Consider the following 19,765-nt stretch of genomic DNA (forward strand, 5'->3'; position numbering starts at 1 on the left):
TGGCCAGTGAGGCTGCAGATAGGAATGTCCTTCAGAAAGCTCATCTGGTACGTGTGGTTCCTCTCGCTCATCTCACCCCACAACTAACAAGCCCACCCCACCCCTCCTGGTCCTGACCCTGCTCCAAACATGGTGGCCCTTCCTGGATGGGGCCCGTTGACCCCTCCAGCTTTTTGAGAGCAGCTAGGATGCTCAGATATGATTTCCAGGTGACCCTTGAGTCAGCTCACCTCCCAGCAGCAGTCCCTGTAACTGTTTCTCCTGTCACACTATGGCCAGTGACAGTCTGCTGGCCTGCCCCCTCCTCCAACATGCTCTGCACAGACAGGCCCACGTGTGTCCCTAGATGCCTGAATCACTGCTGACAGCTTGGGACCTGTCGGCTGTGGGCTCCTGGGGAGCCACCGGAGAGGGGGTTAGCAGCCACGTTGTCGTCTCCGCGGGAACACCTGCAGACATAAATAGACAGCCCGCCAAGGCAGCAGAGCAGAGCCAGGAGAGCAGCGCTGCACACTGCCCACCTATGCTCGCCAGGATGCTCAGCTCTACGCTGTCTGCGTGTTTCCTGAGCTTGCTGGCCTTCACCTCTGCCTGCTACTTCCAGAACTGCCCGAGAGGCGGCAAGAGGGCCATGCCTGACGTGGAGCCGAGACAGGTACTACTGTGGTCCATTTCACGGCAGCCAGCAGTGCCCTAGAATGGCTCGGGGCTAGGAGGTTCCTGAAAGGAGGCGATAGAGCACAGTGGGTGGACCAGGTGCCAGGGAAGCCGCATGACGGACACTGTCCCCATTTGCGGGGTATGCCAGAAAATGAGAGATGCTTCCTAACAACTGGGCTTGGGATGGGAGCAGGTGGAACTGGGAGCTCAGGTCTCTGCACATCTAGGGGAGGGGCGGGGTATCAGCGCATCAGGACTGGCTAGATTATACAAAGCTCCGTGCTAGCCTGAATTTAAGGTCTTTCCCACCCAGCTCAGCCCCTCATAGCTCCTTTTCTAGCCACCAGTGCCAGTTTCTTCCTGTCCGTAAGAAGATAACCATGGCTCCGTGCATGCCCGAGTGGAGTATGTCCCATATCTAACCCAACCTCTTGCCCAAATCTCCTGTCTGCATGTCCAGCTGAGGTCAAGGGCATCCAGTCGCCAGGCTCAGTTTTGTTCAGGCACGGTGGCTCGATTTTGAGTTGTCGAACAAGCTCCCCGAGTCCACCTTCCGTTTGCTGAGTTCCTTGGGAAGCTTGAGGCACCAGGTTCCCATGCACGCATCGCTCTCATTTGGGTCCTGCCACCCACTTCATAGGGCATAATAGGTTGGCAAGAGGTTAAGACTCAGGTAAGGCCTACCAGCTTCAGGCCGGAGTAAGAGCAAGGGCAGAAAATGAGAGAAAGGGCGTGAATGCTGTATTCTTAAGAAGCAGGAGTGCTCCGTGGGGGTGAGGGAGGGGGACGGAGGACCACGGAATGTCAGAGAAGGAAGCCTCTAAGCGATTGCTGCACACCAATGACATCTCAGAGCTGAGCAATGTCCCCAAGTACTGCAGCCCAGGGGACACTCGGCCAACCCAGGTGAGGGTTTTGAGAGCTCCTAGTGAGAACTGATCCTCCTGATAACCTAGCAGTTTAGATTTCCACTCCTGCCCTTGGCTGCTGTTTCGGCCCGGATAGCGCCAGGGCCCCTGCAGCGCGAGACCAGGACAGCAGCAGAGTGGCCCTGGGTTCCCACCGCCGCTCACTAGCGTCCTTCCCCGCAGTGCCTCCCCTGCGGCCCGGGCGACCAAGGCCGCTGCTTCGGGCCGAACATCTGCTGCGCCGACGAGCTGGGCTGCTTCGTGGGCACCGCCGAAGCGCGGCGCTGCCAGGAGGAGAACTACCTGCCCTCGCCCTGCCAGTCTGGCCAGAAGCCGTGCGGGAGCGGAGGCCGCTGCGCCGCCGCGGGCATCTGCTGCAGCGACGGTGCGCACGAGGCCGAGCTGGCGGGGGTGGGGAGGGGGACAGGGGGTGTGTGAGGGTGGAGGGGGCGTTAGTGGGGAGCTGGGCATGGGGCGCGAGGTGGGGGTGGGTTGGGAGGGTGAATGGGGGAGCATTAGGTAGGGGGTTGGGGATGGGGGCGCGAGGTGGGGGCAGGGACACAGAGTTGGAGGGTGAAAACGAAGAGAGAATTGGAACGTGTCGGGGCTGGGGGTGGTGGGGTCGCGGCGGGAGGGCAGCGTTGGAACCACGATCTGGGAGCTGCGCCCACTCCAGGGCGCCTGCGCTCACAGAGCCTTTCCCTCAGAGAGCTGCGTGATCGAGCCCGAGTGCCGCGAGGATTTTGTCCGCCTCACCCGCGCTCGCGAGCCGAGCAACGGCACGCAGCTGGACGGGGCCACCCGAGCGCTGCTGCTGCGCCTGGTGCAGATGGCCGGGACGCGGGAGTCCGTGGATTCTGCCAAGCCCCGGGTTTACTGAACCGTCGCCACAACACCTTGCCCCTGTTGCATGGAAAATAAACTTTTAAAAATGAATCCTGGTGTCTGTCTCTATCTCTGGAGAAGGGAGGGAAAAGCTTGGAGTGCGAACTTTCGAACATTGGCTAATCCCCGAACTCAAAGTCGTGGGCAGTCCACGCCCTCATGCTCAGAAGGCATAAAACTTTATAAGGGAAGCCTTCTGGAGCTCCCGGATACCCACATAATACTCAGGACAAAGGCAGCCCCAAGCTCAGAAAAAGGAAAGGCCTGAGACCCAGGGAGGCCTGAAGAGGGTGCTTTAGCGATTCTCTGGTTGAGACCGAAATAAAATCAGAGAGGTGGGACATTAGTGGACAAGGGAGGCAGAGCAAGGTATGATGAGGGACAGAATTAGCGAGAGTGGCCGAGAAGTAAGAGGGCAAGCCAGGGGTGACCATCTCAGCCCCGATTCCATCACAGCCAGGACACAGCCTGAGGGACCTACCCTTGTTTCCAGTGCAGCGTACACTTGCCCAAGACTGTGCTGCGGGAGAAGGTGCAGACACTTACACAGACCTAAGGGAGACAGTGCTACCTGTTATCTCTCTAGGTGCTCTACCATCAGGGCCCGCCCGCTGAGAGGCAGCCGCCCCCCCTCGCCCCGCCCAGAGCCCGGCTTGCAAGTCCCCCACAGGCACATATTCGAACACCCGCTCTCAGGCAGGGAAGCTAGGATGTGGCTGTGGCTCAGGAATGCTTCCCTAGCCTGGATTTGGTCCCCAGCACCACAGAGGAAGGAGGAGGAGGAGAAGAGAAGGGAAAAGGAGGAAAAGATAACCTGCTAGGGCCATTTCCATGACCTCAGCCACAGCTAGAGACTCAGAAAAACGCCCAAGTCCAGCAACAAGGCACACACACAGTACATTGGCATGTTTTCCCCTGTTGGCACGTCTAATTTTGGAGCAAAGATGGCACCAGCACTTGGCCTCTGTCCCTCCTTCCCCTTTCTTCTCATTAGCTTTTCTTTTCTTTTTTTCTAAAATTTTAGATTTACTTATGTGTATGAATGTTTTTCCGTCGTGTGTGTCTGCACTATGTGTGTGTTCCGCTCAGCTCCTGAGCTATCTGGTGTCTGCAGAGGTCAGACAAGGGCCTGAGATTCCCTGGGACTGTAGTTACAGAGGGTTGTGAACCATCAAGTGAAAGCTGAGAACTGAATCAGCAGCGTGGCCTTCCCGGAAGCCACCAGTGTCTCGGCCTTCCCAGCTGTTCTCTCGGCCTTCCATCCTTTCCTGGTCTCTTCTATTCCTCACCCCTTGCGCCAGCTTCCTACCCTTCTCCCCGCCCCATCTGTCCCAGGCATCCTTTCCACATGCCATCTTGCTCCAGGGTTAGGGGTCACAGAGGCTGCATCTCCGTTGGGATGTTCCTCAGGGTCTGAGGGGCGACTGTGGAAGACAGAGGTCAGTCTGACTGGGTGGCTTGACACGGTCAGTCCTGGACAGAGTCTAGGTGCCCTACAGGTCCCTGCCCACCTCAGCACCTCTAAGCCTCTCTGCATGTCTAGGTTTAGCGAGGTGGTACAGGGGCTAGGCAGAACCCTACCCCATAATCCTTCCTGTGTGGCCCTCGCAGGATCTGACCTCCACGAGGCTTGGGCCGAGAAAAAGACCAGACCAAGAAGGAACAGAAGGCGGTAGGAGTGACGGGTGGCTTGACTACACTTGGTTCAGTTCCTAGGGCTGGTATTCGAGCAGCTTCAGGATGAAGCCGAGACCCCTCATTCTGCTCCTCTGCCCAGATAGAGAATTGTAACCCCTTTTGCTCCCAACCTCCTTCTAGAAAAATCAGTGTCCTATTCCTCAAGGAGAGGAATTACTTCTGCCCACTGGACATTCTAGTCTCTCTCCCTTTCAGGATGTCCCTTACCCAGGTGTGGAGCCAACGAAGGGCACTTCTAGAATCCACAGCAAACGCTTGCCTCCTCTCTTCAGCCTCCAGAAGCAAAGGGGCTTCTATGAGCAGATGCCAAGGGTTCTGACTTCTGCACACATGCTGAAGTCAGAACCGAACCCCACCCCCCACACAATAAAGAAATAATGAGATGTAATTAGAAAAATTTAGGCTGGAGGAATAGTTCAGGTGTTAAAAGAGTACACTGTTCTTGCAGAGGACCCGGTTCTGTTTCCAGTACCCAAACAGGATAGGTGACTCATCACACACACACCGCCCCCCGCCCCCCCCCCCCCCCCCCCCCCCCCCCCCCGTGACTCCAGAGTTACTGGGTCTGATGCCCTCTTCTGGTCTCTGTGGGCACTGCACTCTTGTGCACATCTCACACAGAGACACAGACAGAGGAATAGAAATTTAGCAGATTTTGAAGTTAGAAATCTTCAAAACCCAGCCCCAGAAGAACGAAAATGAACAACAAAACAAGAAACAATAAATCAATCTGGACATCTGTTTGATATATCTTTCTGGCCTTGGGCCTGTGTGTGTATGTGTGGTCCACATAGGTGGTGTTCTTTTGCTGGGTGTGAGACCCACAGAAAGTGCTTGTTTGCATGTTTATCTACTTGCTGTGATGACACGGAACCCAGGGTCTTCCCCCTTTGTGTTGCAAGACCTCCTCCACTGGGCTCCTCTCAAGCCATCACATTTTGTTCTAACAGACAGTGAATCAAATGCCCCTGCGTGGGAGCAGAGGAGGGGCCTGCGCCTTCTGCCTCTGCCGTCACTGCTGTGAACACGGGCAGCTAAGCGAGGCACGCTTTGAGGCACCGAGATAGATGAACAACAGAGGAGCAGTATAAACCGTGGGTTTCTCAGTTTGCCTGTGAGCTCTATGCTCTGAGGTCATGTGTGCTGTCCCAGAGAGTGCGGGGGCGGGGGGGGGGGGGCTGAGCTCAGGCCTGGCACCGAGGACAGCGGAAAATAGACCTGCGGGGTTTTCGATCTTTCCAGCTGTGGCCTCCTCGAGACCTGTGTGGGAATTCAGCTCTGTGGAAACCTTACAGCTTTGCGACTACCGTCCCCTGGCCAAGAGCCTTCTTTCTAGGCCAGGCTTGCCTCCTCAACCTCTGAGGTTGTGGCTAAAATCGCCTCTCAGATCCGGAAGCGAATGGATGAGTTCCTTGCCTGTCTGACTCCCCTTTAGTCAGTCTCTTGTCAGATCTTGTCTTTCCCCGCAGATGTCCACCTTGGACTTTTAAATGCTGCTTTTAAGTCTGTCTGCTGCAGGCCCACTCCAGTACGGAGTGGGAAATGGGGCTATCCTATAGGGTGGGTGGTGACAGCCCGTGCAGCACCCCTCTGTCCCCCAGCAGCCTGCTGGGCTCTTCTTACTTTGAATTGCCAGGGCCCATGAGCCCCGATGTCCTCCCTCCCTCTGACAATTAGACACCAGTCAAGTGTGAAGAGGAAATCTGCTTTATTTGTCATTCTTTCTGGGGTGGCCATGGGGGGTGAAGGATGAATTCTAAAGGGATCTCCAAGAGGGCTCAGCGCTCAGAGAAGGCAGACTCAGGGTCGCAGGCGGGGTCCACGCGGCAGCCATCTGCAAGAAAAATGGGTCAGTGGCCTGAGCGGCAAACCCGAAGGCTCCCTGCCGGGCAGTCCTGCCAACCCCCTTCTGCTCACCCAGGTTGCAGCAGACGCCCGCTGCGGCGCAGCGGCCCCCGCTCCCGCACGGCTTCTGGCCAGACTGGCAGGGCGAGGGCAGGTAGTTCTCCTCCTGGCAGCGCAGCGCCTCGGCGGTGCCCACAAAGCAGCCCAGTTCGTCGGCGCAGCAGATGTTCGGCCCGAAGCAGCGGCCTTTGCCGCCAGGGCCGCAGGGGAGACACTGCGGGGAAGGACGCGAGTGGGCGCGGTGCACGGTCCTCGGGTCACGGTCCCCTATCGGGACGGTGGCCCCAAGAGGAGCAGTGGGTGCTCAGGCGTCGTCTCCGCCTTCGCGGCGTCAAGCAGGAGCCTAAGCCTTGAGGTTGGGGTAGGGCGGGCAAGAGTGCAGGGATGCTCTCTGCGGATGGGAGTCTTCTCTGGTCCTTAGCGCTGCTGGGACCGGACCAAACGGGGAGACTCACCTTGCGCGTGTCCAAGTCCAGCGCAGCCCTCTTGCCGCCCAGGGGACAGTTCTGGATGTAGCAGGCGGAGGTCAGAGCCAGGAGGCCAAGCAGGCAGCAGGCGAGACTGGGGCAGGCCATGGCGTTGGTTGGTGCTCAGTCCGAGACCCACCAGAAGTGATGGTTTCTCCATCCCAGCCCGGCCTTTTTATGTCTGGGCACTGCCTTGGCGGAGCACTGTCTTAAGAGCGCGACTGCATGACTGGTCACAGCGGGTCACTGCGGGTCAAATCACTCCACACCACTCAGAGGCAGGCCCTTCATTTTCAGGGTCTAGGCTAGGGTCAAGGTCACCGCCTCAGCTAATGGACTGGAGCTTGAAAGCAAGGGGTGCGTGAGTTAGAAGAGGACGGAGAGAATTGGGTGGGGTGTGGAGGTGCAGCCTAGCCTGGAGCTATTTCCACAGATGTCCAGGACGGCAGGATGGGGCAGGAGAGGGAGAGTGGATGTGGGAGCCCTTACACGTCCCTGAAACTAGGATGGGGAGAATGATCCCATCTTCCTTCAACTTCTGAATGCAGTGCAGCCCTTTTCCAACTAGACGGCAAGACATATCAATAGAGGTCAAAACTAAATAAACCAAAATAAGAGAAATTCTGTCTCAGAATTCTTTATGTAGACCAGGCCGGCCTTGAATTCACAGTGGTTCACCTGCCTCTGCCTCCTCCCAAGTTCTGGGATTAAAGTTATTCAGCACCATGCTAGGTGCCTACACCCCTGTTTGCGAAAACACTTGCCATTAGCTGCCAGAGTGTGCCCAACAGGCGACCTCAGCTGCAGACTGCCACCTGGCCGAGGTCATACCCTTCCCAGGTGGCCACATAGAATGGTTAGTTCAATTTGGCACAAATGCTGGGCACCTCTGGCTGCATTTCCCCTGTGAGCTGTAGGTTTGCTGAGGTCTGCATGGGAGGAATGCCTCATGCAGCTCATTAGCAGACTGTGTGCCTAGTGTGAGAGACCTCGGGTCCAGTCCCCAGCATGACAGCATTTTGAAAACAATTTTTGCATTATATTTTTAATTTTTATTCTTTTCTTAATAATTAATTTTTATGTGAATTGGTGTGAAGGTGTCAGATATCCTGGAACTGGAGTTACTGCCTTATGGGCGCTGGGAATTGAACCCGGGTCCTCTGGAAGAGTAGTCTGTGCTGTTAATCACTGCACCAGCCCTCCAGCCTCTTTTTTTTATTCTTATTTATGTGTATGCTTGTGTTTGTAGGTTTCCTTGGAGGCCAGAAGAGGATGTTGGATCCCCAGGAGCTGTAGTTAGAGGGGGTCATCTGTCGATCTATGTGGGGCCTCTGCAAAAGCGGTATTCACTCTCCAGCTCCTGCTTTTTGCATGTTTAACACAGTTTAAAAGGAAAAATATTACGGCAGGAAGGCATGGAAGATTCAACCCCTGTATTTCCTGGCTGAGAGATAAAATACAGATCTCCAGCAGGGACCAAAGCCTCACTGCCTGCTTTGAGGGCTTACCTCAGTGACCTGGAGACCACTCACTGGGCCCTTAGCTTAAATATCTTACCATTTTGGGGCTGGGGAGTTGCCTCAGTGTTAAGAGTTGCTCTTTCAGAAGACCCAGGTTTGATTCCCAGCACCCACATGTTGGCTCACAACTATCTATAATTCCACTGCAATCTATATCTGCCGTGAAGCCATTGCCGCCTTCTGATCTCCAAGGGCACCAGGCTCACACGTAGTGCAATACATGCATGCAGGCAGAACATGCATAAGCATGAAATAAAATAAATAATTCTAAAAGGAAGATTAAAAGAAAGGAGAAGCATTGTTCAGTCTCCTGTTTTTATTTGATTGTTTTGAAATAAGATCTCATTATATTGTCTTGGTTGGCCTGGAACTTGCTGTGTAGACCAGGCTGACCTTGAACTCACAGTGATCCACTTGCCTCAGCCTCCCAAGTGCTGGGGTTAAAGGTGTGCACCACCGTGCTAGGTACCTAGGCCCTTGTTTAAGAAAACATTTGCCATCAGCTGCTGGAGTGTGGACAACAATGGTCTCAGCTGTAGAGAGCCACCTGGCCCTGGCCCTTCCCAGGTGACCACATAGAATGGTTGGTCCATTTTGCTACAAATGCTGGACACCTCTAACTGCCTTTCAGCTTTGGGCTGTAGGTCAGCAGATGTGCACAGTGGTTCTGCTGGTCCATCCCTTCTCTTCCACAGAGGTGGGTCCCAGGCCCGTGTTCTAAACTCCATCCATGCTTCCTTAGGACGTGACCTGCAACCTCCAGGAAGAAATGACAGCCAGTGTCCTAGAGATCAGCTCATATACTCTCTGGCCCTAGGGAGAGTGGAACAGCCCTAGGCTCTTTGTCTTCACGGTTAACCTCCTCCACAAGGGATGAAATCAACGGGGCAAAGCAGGCTCCAGAGCTCATCTGATCCTGAGTCACTGGTGCGAGTTGAACTCAGTGAGTCAGATGCTGAGTTGGTGGTCAGGTTGACCTGTATTAGAAATCAGCTCATTTCTCACCCAGATTAGCCCATTGGCATTCTTGCCATAGAAGGCCAAGAGCTTGACCCCCAGGATGGCCCCAGAGACCTCCCACATACTCTGCGGGCACAGTGATCTCATTGAAGGTAATCTATGCACATAAATTAGCATGTAATAATATGCACATAATGCTCTCATAAGGCCAGCATGCCTTCATGTGCTCACCAACTTATCTGTGCTTGGGACACCAGTAAACAGCAGACAGAATCCTTGTCCTCAGGCTTACGAGAACACTTGTCTAGCGTACATGCAAGGCTGTGTCCATGAAGCTTGGGTACAGTGTCAGCACCAGGAGAAAAATCACTATCTTCATGGGGTTCATATGACATTCACAGTTGTGAATAAGAAGCATATTACATTGGGTTAGTGCTTTGGTTTGAATCTGAGTGTATCCCAAGGATCCATGTGTTATACTGTAGGTCCTCAGGAAGGTGTATTGGGAAGACAACACACTCCAAAGGCAATCTGTGCTAGCAGGGCTGGTGGCAGGCAGCGGGCTGGGTGCCTAGACAAGGTCTCTGTCTGGATCCCCTGAGTGAATGTGTACTATTTGACATGGGCCTTATGCGCAGGAGAATTTAGCAACCCTTTCCCTCCCGGTGTGTGTGTGTGTATGTGTGTGTGAGGTGAATAGGGATTAACCTTCCTCTGGTCTGAGTGCAGACGTTGACGGTGTGTTCTAGAGTTTACACAGGATTGACCAGTGTGTACTTTAGCCAATAGAAATTGCAGTCTCCTCCTGGATGTTTACAACCTGTGGTTGAGGCCAGAGACTAGGCAGCCCCTCCCCCTGTGCTGTGCACAAGGACACACTGAGGTCCTGGGCTGCTGCACAGTCCCTTGGCCCCAGCCTTCCTCTGTGTGTGTGTGTGTGTGTGTGTGTGTGTGTCCGTTCTTCTTCATTCTCTCACCACCCTACTTTGGGTTTCCAGACCCAAGTTGTGCAGGTGGAGGATTGGGAAATGCTCCAGAAAGAAAGGGAGCATCTGCTGTGGTTCTCCTCCAGGTGACCTGTGAGTGGAGAGGAGAGAAAAGAAACAGTGTGTATGAGGAAGACTCGGTGCTCGCTGCTGGGACAAGGTGGATACAAATGTAGCCTCTTAACATAAAATCCTTTATTCTGTCAGTTGTCGGGCAAAGTCTGGGCCTGGCTTCTCTACCCATGGTTTTCAGCAGGCGTGAGTTCCTTACCAGAGTTTGGTGATCATGGGCACAATTCATTATCCCGTTGCTATAAATCACGTGACAGCTCACATCTTTAAGATATTGGGCCAGGAGATGGTGGTGCACACCTTTAATCAGAGGCAGGCAGATCTCTGAGTTCAAGGCTAGCCTGCTTTACAGAGCAAGTTCCAAGACAGTCAGGGTTACATAGTGAAACCATCTTGAAAAAAACAAACTTTTTTTTAAAAAATTTATGTGTATGAGTGTTTGGTTCAAATGTCCAGAGGTCAGAGAAGGTGTTGGGTGCACGGGAGTCGCACAAAGATGGGGGACAGACCATCAAAGTCTATTAATCCAGAAGCAAAGTTTATTCCAGAAAAAAAATTAAAAATTAAAAATAAATCTCCACGGGGCACAAAAAGCTTATCAACTAGCTGAGACCACAGCCGGAGAAGGACCTCTAAGGCTGTGGCAAAGGATGGTTTCCAAACTCCTCCTTTTTATAACAAGAAGTGACAAGCATTAGGCATGAACAAGGGAGTTTTTACAATCTTGAGGTAAAACTCAGAAACAAATTGCCTTTCTTTGCAATTTTCATTAACAGAGCATTTTTAGTTAGAGTTAGTATTTACCCACTGTCCTCTGGCACTTTCTGATGGTGTTTACCAAAGCTCTACCCTCCCCTGATACTGCCAGCTTTGTGTAACAGGGAAGGGTATGGGAAAACGCACAACCAGAAAGTCAGGTACCTCCCATCATTTAAAAGACAACTCAACTCACATCAGTTGCTGGTCATGAGTGGCCAGGGGGTGGGTATCTAAAAGCGGATCCTCAGTTTGCAGAGAGCCGCTTCAGCCTTGCAGACAGAGCTGTGGGTTGTAAAGCGGAGTAACCCACTTAACCCACTGTTAATAGTTAATCCTCAAGCTGCTGAGAGAGCTGCTGACAGCCTGCTCTCCTTCTCCTAGACTTACAGCTTTGTATTTCATCTCTACACTCTTATTTCTGAAGTCTACATTTCTATCTTCTTATTCTTGGACTCCTCAAAGTCCTCAGATCCCCCTGGAACTGGAGTTCCAGGCAGTTGTGAGTTGGTATATAGGTGGTGGGAAATGAATCCTTGTGTTCTGGAATGGCAGCTAGTGCTCTTAACCTTTGAACCATCCCTCCAGACTCTGTTTCTCTGAGGCCTAGGAGACGAAGGAAGAGGGAAAGACTGTCTTTTCCTTAAGTCTCCGAGCATGGGGAATGCTGGCTTTTCATGCCAGCTCCAGCGGTAGGGAAGGCTTTCAAACTATGGGTAGATACTCCCTTCGTAAACTTTGAAAACCCTCAAGGCCCTGCTCCCCAGACTTCCCTAACTGTCCTAAAGGCTCTAAGGCCCACTCCCAGTCCAGAGGTGGGAGAGAGTGGCCAGGCCCTGGCCAACAAGAAAAAAATCCCACCAATTTCTGAGTTTGCCCCAAGATCTAGCCACATCAGCCCTCCAATCCCAGGCTACCCTGAACAGTTTTTAACCTCCCCCAACCCCATAAGAAAATATATATAAGCCCAGCCTTCCGCTCAATTTTCTGCTGCTTCTCACCCAGAGGCAGCAACTCTCCTGGGTTTTTCCCTCCCAGTAAATCTCTTATGTGAGGTTTGTTGTATGCTATGACATTGTGGTTTTCCTTGGCCCCCAACTGTCTGGATTGAACTGTAGCATTTACAGGCAAGGCCGAGACTCACATTTTGTCTGTCTATCTATCTATCCATCTATCTATCTATCTATCTATCTATCTATCTATCCATCCATCCATCTATCATCTATCTATCTATCTATCTATCTATCTATCTATCTATCTATCCATCCATCTATCATCTATCTATCTATCTATCATCTATCTATCTATCTATCTATCTATCTATCTATCTATCTATCTATGTATTTGTTATCTACCTACCTACCTACCTACCTACCTATCTACCTACCTAGGGTCTCACTGTGTAACCCTCTTAATTAATTAATTAATTGAGGTATGGTGTTACTATATAGCCTTGGCTGCTCCGGAACTCTCTATGTAGACGAGGTTGGCTTCAATCTTGCTGAGACCCGGCTGCTTCTGCCATTACTCTGGACTTCGGAGCTCTTTTAAAGGGCTTACTTGACTGGCTGTGGTGGTGCACACCTTAATCCCAGCACTGAGGAGGCCGAGGAAGGCAGATCTCTGTGAGTTCAAGGCCAGCCTGTTCTCCACATGGGTTTCAGGCAAGCCAGAGTTATATATGAACCCTGTCTTAGAAACAGCTCCCCACAAATGAACCAACAGTTCACTTGAGTAGGTCAAATCCATCAGCTAGTGTCACTACAGTTTGAACTGAACCTGAGTGGAAGCCTTCAGGATTTCATACCTACTGGAGCCCTTTGCATGTTACAGCAGGAATGCACGTGTGGGGGTGACACTACAGCACTTTTGCACACCTACCAGAGCCTGTTACACCAGGAGTGCATGTGTGTGGGGGGCACTACACCACTTTTGCACACCTACCCTCTACCTGTTACATCAGGCGTGCACGTGTGGGGGGGACTCTACAGTACTTTTGCACACCTACCGGAGCACTCTGCCTGTTACATCAGGCGTGCACGTGTGGGGGGGACACTACACCACTTTTGCACACCTACCCTCTACCTGTTACATCAGGCGTGCACGTGTGGGGGGGACTCTACAGTACTTTTGCACACCTACTGGAGCACTCTGCCTGTTACATCAGGTGTGCACGTGTGGGGGGGACACTACACCACTTTTGCACACCTACCCTCTACCTGTTACATCAGGCGTGCACGTGTGGGGGGGACACTACAGTACTTTTGCACACCTACCGGAGCACTCTGCCTGTTACATCAGGCGTGCACGTGGGGGGGGGGACACTACACCACTTTTGCACACCTACCCTCTACCTGTTACATCAGGCGTGCACGTGTGGGGGGGACTCTACACCACTTTTGCTGTGTTTATCTTTTGATTAGAAGTTACAGGCCCCACTCGCACGCTACAGGAGACTATTATCAGGTGTGGCACCAGGGCTGGGGCTGCAGCAAACCATTTTAGCACTCTACCCCCAGGGAGGGGCCATTTCAAGACTGAACAAAACAGTTTATAAAGAGCTGTTCTGAATCCCCTTTAATTATTTCGCTCACTTCCTTATGCGAGCCACATTGCTGTTTTCCCCCTCTGAATATTTTATCACTGCTTGTGACATTTAAAATTTAGAAAAAGCTGTCACTGCTGCATTCCCAGTATTGAGCTGGTGAGGCTCAGGTCTCACCTTGTCTAGTAATCATCCTTGTCCAGACACTAACTCTAGGGGATGCCTTGGCTGAATGAGTCACACCAGAGGGCTTTCTGGGCCCTTCAGTGAGTTTGGAGAAAAAAACAATACTGTCCTGGCATAGTAGCCAACACCTGTTCCCAGCATTTGGAAGGCTGAGACAGGAGGATTGACATGAACTGTAGGCCTGCCTAGGATACATGGTTAATATAGGTCATCCTGAAGTACAGCATGAAACTCTATCTCAAAATAACAGAATAATTTAGAAAAACCATCTCCAAGAGAGATAGGAGTGTGTGCACGGCTGGCCTACTGTGTGCTTCAGTGTAGGAATCCATATGCATGAATTAAACTAGAGAAAACAACGTGAGAGGCTGCAGTGAGGTTGCTGGCCTGGTGACTCAATTCCCTCCTTCTGCTACGTGACTCCTGGGCACTGAACTGGGTTACCAGGCTGGGTAGCAAGCCCCCTTATCCACTAGGCCATCTTGCTAGCCCAACCTATTTGGGTTTGAAGCCCAGCCACTTCCATTCCTTCTCAAGTATCTTTACTAACATTTTTTTCTTTCTTTCTTGAAACAAGGTCTCAAAAAGAAAAGAGATAGGACATTACTCTGTAGCTTTAGCTGGCCTGGAATGCAACATCCTTTGGCCTGTCTCCCAAGTGCTGGTATTAGTTACACACCATACGTCTTAATACGCGGCTCATTTCTGTCGAAAGGAATAGACAGGAATAATACCAGTGTCTGCCTATAAGAGTATTGTGATAAAGGAGAACAATATGCAAAACTATGCTCAGTGCCTAGGATATAGAAAATGCTTCATACATGTTAGATGCCTTTTTGCTTTTTTTGGTCCTCGTTCGAGGCCTCAAACCCAGGGCCTCACACATGCCAAGAATTCGCTCTACACCATCATTCGCTCTGTGCCATCAATCCCTATTAATTATGTGGTTTTGGATTCATGCCATTGAGCTGCCAGATGGCATCAAATTGGAAATGAATTTCTGAAAGACTTGCCTGTAACTCCTCCTATCACTGCCAAGGACAGTCTCACCATGGTTGTGACAGAGCAGAGAAAAAAGTTTACAACTTTGGTTACATTATTTGAGAAGCAAACATAAGGAAGACATCAGTATCCGGCCAGGTTGTTTAAAGACTCTGGGATGTTTCCTGTATTGGGGATGGAACCCGGGGCTTTGGTAAGCAAGCATGCGACCTTGAAACTACACCCTGGAACCCAATAAGGCTATTGAAACACAGCTTAGATTTTTCTAATTTCTTTATTTGTATTTTACGTACATTGGTGTTTTGCCTGTATGTATGTCTGTGTGAGGGTGTCGGATCCCCTGGAACTGGAGTTACAGTTGTAAGCTGCCATGTGGGGGCTGGGAATTGAACCTGGGTCCTCTCGAAAAGCAGCCAGTGCTCTTAACCGCTGAGCCATCTCTTCAACCCCCCAAAAGGCTATTGAAATTAAATTTAAGATGGTAATATATCATCTTATAAGGATTATAAAAAGTTAAGGATTTATATTATCTGAAATTCTGGAAAAGTATAAGCTAAAAAATTTGCATATAACCAACAAGTTTTCCTCAAAACACCTGGTGCTCTTGCATGTAATTTTGACTAAGAGCAAATGTAACTTAATTCTGACTTCTCTTTTATGGAACGCTCATGAATCTGCATGTCATCCTTGCACGGGGCCATACTAATCTCTGCATTGCTCCAATTGTAGTGTATGTGCTGCCGAAGTGAGCACATAAATTCTGTCTTTTTAACAACAAAGATTGCTTGTCAAGAAAGGTTTTGTGGAAATGCTCAGTCCCCCAGGAGACCCACCTGCTGTAGCAGCTGGATCACAGGCAAAGCAGCAGATGTAGCAGAACTGAGTGTGGCATGCTGAGTGGCAATATCGTAGGGCTGGAGGTGGCTCCGCAGTTAAGAGCACTGACTGCTCTTCCAGAGGACCCAGATTTAACTCCCAGCTTTGGGCACTGCAAGGGCCTTATGCAGGCTGGCCTCAAGTTCTCCATGTAACTTAGTATTAAATTCTAAATTCTCCTGCCTTCAGCTCCCGAGTCCTAGGTTTATAGTTGGTTTTATGTAGCCCAGGCTGACCTCACACTGGCTAAATAAGTGAGGCCTGCTTTAAACTCGTGTGTAAGGTGCTAGCAGGAGCGTGTCACCATGCCCAGCTCTTTTTATTATTTTTGTGGGGAAGTCCTGTGCCTGTGGAGGCTGGAGGCATTGTATCCCCTGGAGTTGGAGAGTCAGGGAGCGGTGAGCTGACAGGCATGGGTGCTGGGTACTGAATTTAGATCTTCTGGAAGATCAGTACCGGCCTTAACCACAGAGTCATCTTCCCAGTTCCCCTGACAGGTTCTAGACTTCAAGGTTTTAGCAATTTAACCCTTAACTGGGCTTGATCTTTAATCACACCTTTAATCTCCGCACTTGGGAGATAGAGGGAGGTGGATTTTTATAAGTTTGAGGCTAGCCTAGTCTACATATGGAACTCTGGCACAGTCAGAGAGAGACATTGTCTCGGGGAGAAAAAAAAAAAAAGAAAGACATGAAGGAAAAGGCAGGCAGGCAGGCAGGCAGGCAGGTAGACAAGCAGACTTAACCCTGAAGCTGAGCCAGGCAGTGTTACTCTGGTTCTGTTCCTTGACAAGGATAAACATTTAAGTTTCCGTTACTGTTTGTGGATTTACCTGTGTTGAACATAACTGTTAAAGCATCTAACAGGAGATGGCCACACCATCACTAGATTAGCCAGGTCTGGCATTGAAATATTGCTTTTGACTTCCTATTTGGCAAGAAAAGAAAATGCCAAATTTGGTTCTTCATGCCAGACTCACTCTTGAGCATTAGGCTTGCTCACCGAGTCTGTTTCCGTTGTTCTTGCAAAGTCACAGCGGAATGTTCAAGATCTCTGGGCCTGCTGGATACCTGTGCTTCAGGAGGAACTGTAAAGGCTTTAGGTTTATAGCTACAGCATTCCTAAGACCAAACACCCGACACCTACGGAGCTGGCGAGTGCAGCTGCCCCTGCCTTTGAATCTCTTAGATTCAAAGGCACCTTCACATCCTGTCTGCCTGATGGGCACGTGGGAAGATTTTTGGAGTCTCATGAGGAACCAGGATGATTGCAAACTCCCCATATAGCTGAGGATGGCCTTGAAATTCTACTAGTCCTCTTGCCCTTTCCTCCAGAAAGCAGGTATGAACCACAATGCCTGGTTTCTACAGTGCTGGGGACTGAACCCAGGCCTGTGCACCAGGCAAGCACTCTACCAAGGCCACTTCCTTCGGATTTGCATGACCTAACCTAATCCCAAAGGCCACAACCACACCATCTATCCCCAGCACTCACCGGTGAAGCTGCTTTAGTCTCAAAGATGGAAGGGGCAAAGAGCCAAAGTGTCTTGGAAGAATATCAATGCTTGACTGTGACTGAGGAGATAGATCCTGGACAGGGGTGGTTGGGGTTACCCATTGAGCAGAGTTCCTGGGGTTCAGGTCAACTTCTCACTGTGACAACCAAGTCAGGCACATGATCCCATCAGCTTACCTCAGACATCTGAATGTAGGACCTCATGTGTTCTGACCAGTCAGGGAGAGGGGATCATGGCTCCCGGGGGTCTGAGTGCAGGACACCACCTCTACTTGTACCTGTTTTTTTGCTGGAATAAGAGGCCGCCATAGTCCCCAAGGTTCCTTGGAGATTCCAAAACCCAAGAATTGTGGGAAGTAACTAGGGTTCTTTTTCTTTGGATGTCGATGGCATAAGTTTATGATAATGACAGTGAAAGGGGAGACAGGAGTTGGGGAGACTGTTCACTCATAAAGTGCAGGTGACATAGTCACGAACATCTGGGTTTCATCCCCGGAGACTGCTCACTCATAAAGTGCAGGTGACATCGTCACAAACATCTGGCTTTGATCCCCAGTACCACATAAAGCCAAATGTAATGTCATGTGCATCTCCTCCCAGTGCCAGGGAAGCAAACACACATGGACTCTCTGGACTAGCTGGTCAGGCAGTGAGCCCCAGGTTCCAGTGAAGGCCCCGCCTCAAAAAAACAAAACAAAACTAAAAAAACAGACCAAGGTGAGAGACTCTTGTCGAGTGACACCTACGGATGACTTTTGGCCTCCACTTACACACACACACACACACAACTGGCTGGAAGAAACGTGTTGCTTGAGGGTCTACACCTGAACGGGGACTGGTACTATCAGTGTTTACTACTCCTGGTACTCAGAGCTTTGTTAATTAAGTCAACCTCTTTTGAGCAACCAGGTCTTCCCAGGCAGTAGAACCTGAGGGGTAGTCCAGAGGCATTGCATCAGGACAGGGGCATGTCACAGAAACTACTCCCGGAGAGTTACCCAGAAAACATGGTATCCTTTTTGCTTTCTGGATCTTGCGCCAGACCCTAGTCAGCAAAGCACAGGACTGGGCAAAGCAGGTAACTAACTTATGGCTCAGTCAGGTGAAAGCTGCTTCTGGCTAGTCAGCTAAAGACCCAAATAAACTTATTCCCTGAAAAAGTCAGACAACAAATGCCTTTGGCTTTACAGGCAGTTTAGGCTCTATGGTGACTGTTTACTCCTGTCCCCAGGGCAGGCACCACACGACAGTCAGTGAACAGGCCAGACCGGGTTCCAGTAAAACTTTACTTAAAAAAGTGGCAACCATTTGGTTCACAATCCTCCATGAGACGCAGAAGATAGTTTGGCTGCTAGAGGGGTTGTAGTCCAGCTTGATCCTTCGTGTGACAGGAACTTCCCAGAGTCTGATGCTGTCCGGAGTTTGTATGTAATGTCAGAACAGCTTCTGGTCAGGCAGTGAGCGCAGAACCTGGGGTGAATGGAGGCTGCTCTAGGAAAGGATCAGCCATCTGCCATAGGACACACACAGGGCTCCTTGGCAAGCACTGTCCTTACTCTGGGCCCCTAGGAGCCTCTGTGCTCAGTTCTTGACCACCTGCCCTTCTCTGGTGATGGCCCAGTTATAGTTCTTGGGAGAGTCCAGCGCTTCTTCTATCCGTGCCTCCAGGTTTTCCCGGGTGATGAAGTTTTTGGCCTCTTCCTACGGGAAGCGAAAGGTTAGCGACATGGGAACTCCACCAGAGCCAGCGCTCTGCAGAGTTTACCGTCTCTAGCCCTTAAAGAAGGGTGTCTCAGAGTGCCGGGTCCTTCTGAGCGTCCCATCATTCTCTCAGCAGAATAGTACTAGGTGACTTCAACCACCTATGCCTATTTCTTAGCCAATCACCCACCAGATCTCTCAGCCAGAATCCAAGAACCAACTGTGACAACCTGCTGAGAGGGGGTGGACTCTCAAGCTCGTCACTCCCTCTTACACTGAAGAAAGCTTCACTGTCTCAGTTATGGGTGTCCCTGATGCGGCTATCCCCTGCGAGGGCAAACACTCCCTCCTTGTGCAGAGGGAGAAGACTCCCGGCGCTGCGCTCCCCGGAGTCCCCAATGCCCACGCTCCCCACGACCCTGGCCCACCTGCAGCTGGAGCACTTCTTGTTCTTTCAGTTGCACCCAAGCCTGTTTTTCCCGGGCCCGCTGGGCCTGGTCCTCGGCCTGTCGCAGCTCCTGGTCCCGTGCTTCCAGCTGCAACCTAGCTATCCTGAAAGGGGCGAGAGGCCGAGGGTGAGGGGGCCCGCGGCTAAGCCTGGCCCCGAGCCAGCCCACCCAGCCCTTCACCCTCACACCTTAGCTGCTGCAGCCGCCGGTTCTCCTCCTGGTTCCAAGCCATGAGCGCCCGGTGCTCCGCGGCGGCCTCCTGCACCTTGCGCTCAGCCAGGACCCCGGACCGGGCCTCGTACGCTTTCCTGCGCACTTCCGACATGAACTCTTGCCTGGGTGGGGACGGGCTTCAAGTCGGCACCCATCCTCCCTCCCCAACACTCCCGAGGGATGCCGATGGCCGCCTGCCCTTTCCACACACCTGAGCGCGCTCACGGTCTGCCGGTACTGCCGATAGCGCTCGGTCAACACGAAGAATTCCGCGGGGTCCACTGCGGGCGGCATCTTCACGCGCCCGACCTTGGACTTGGCAGGTGGGTCGTAGCGGGTTTTGCGGCCGCGCGCGGGTAGGACCAGCACGGTCGAGGGCTGGCACCCGGGCCGCGGGGCCAGGCGCTTCAGGGCGCGCAACATGACAGCTGCGGCCGCCGCACGCCCGGTCCGGAAGTGGC

The 19,765-nt window shown here is 51.8% G+C and overlaps 3 protein-coding genes and 1 non-coding gene across 4 annotated transcripts; 1 reads left to right on the forward strand and 3 right to left on the reverse strand.

Moving 5' to 3' along the window:
- The first annotated feature begins 430 nt into the window (after positions 1 to 430).
- Avp (arginine vasopressin) lies at positions 431 to 2,451 on the forward strand. The gene is made up of 3 exons (XM_048459973.3): positions 431 to 655; positions 1,752 to 1,953; positions 2,276 to 2,451. Exons 1-3 carry the CDS (start codon positions 524 to 526, stop codon positions 2,446 to 2,448), a joined length of 507 nt encoding a protein of 168 aa, XP_048315930.1. The 5' UTR covers positions 431 to 523; the 3' UTR covers positions 2,449 to 2,451.
- A 3,391-nt stretch (positions 2,452 to 5,842) lies between these two features.
- Positions 5,843 to 6,731, reverse strand: Oxt (oxytocin/neurophysin I prepropeptide). Its single transcript, XM_048459961.3, has 3 exons — positions 6,512 to 6,731; positions 6,069 to 6,270; positions 5,843 to 5,985 (listed from the first exon to the last, which is right to left on the reverse strand). Exons 1-3 carry the CDS (start codon positions 6,629 to 6,631, stop codon positions 5,930 to 5,932), a joined length of 378 nt encoding a protein of 125 aa, XP_048315918.3. The 5' UTR covers positions 6,632 to 6,731; the 3' UTR covers positions 5,843 to 5,929.
- Positions 6,732 to 15,201: 8,470 nt separating this feature from the next.
- LOC125416931 (U6 spliceosomal RNA) lies at positions 15,202 to 15,303 on the reverse strand. The gene has a single exon (XR_007237010.2). It is a non-coding gene; the product is annotated as a U6 spliceosomal RNA (small nuclear RNA).
- A 2,905-nt stretch (positions 15,304 to 18,208) lies between these two features.
- Positions 18,209 to 19,765, reverse strand: Mrps26 (mitochondrial ribosomal protein S26). Its single transcript, XM_048459814.3, has 4 exons — positions 19,516 to 19,765; positions 19,280 to 19,426; positions 19,071 to 19,194; positions 18,209 to 18,642 (listed from the first exon to the last, which is right to left on the reverse strand). Exons 1-4 carry the CDS (start codon positions 19,725 to 19,727, stop codon positions 18,523 to 18,525), a joined length of 603 nt encoding a protein of 200 aa, XP_048315771.1. The 5' UTR covers positions 19,728 to 19,765; the 3' UTR covers positions 18,209 to 18,522.

Source organism: Myodes glareolus, chromosome 10 (assembly GCF_982192425.1).
Source record: "Myodes glareolus chromosome 10, mMyoGla1.1, whole genome shotgun sequence".
NCBI lineage: Eukaryota > Metazoa > Chordata > Mammalia > Rodentia > Cricetidae > Myodes > Myodes glareolus.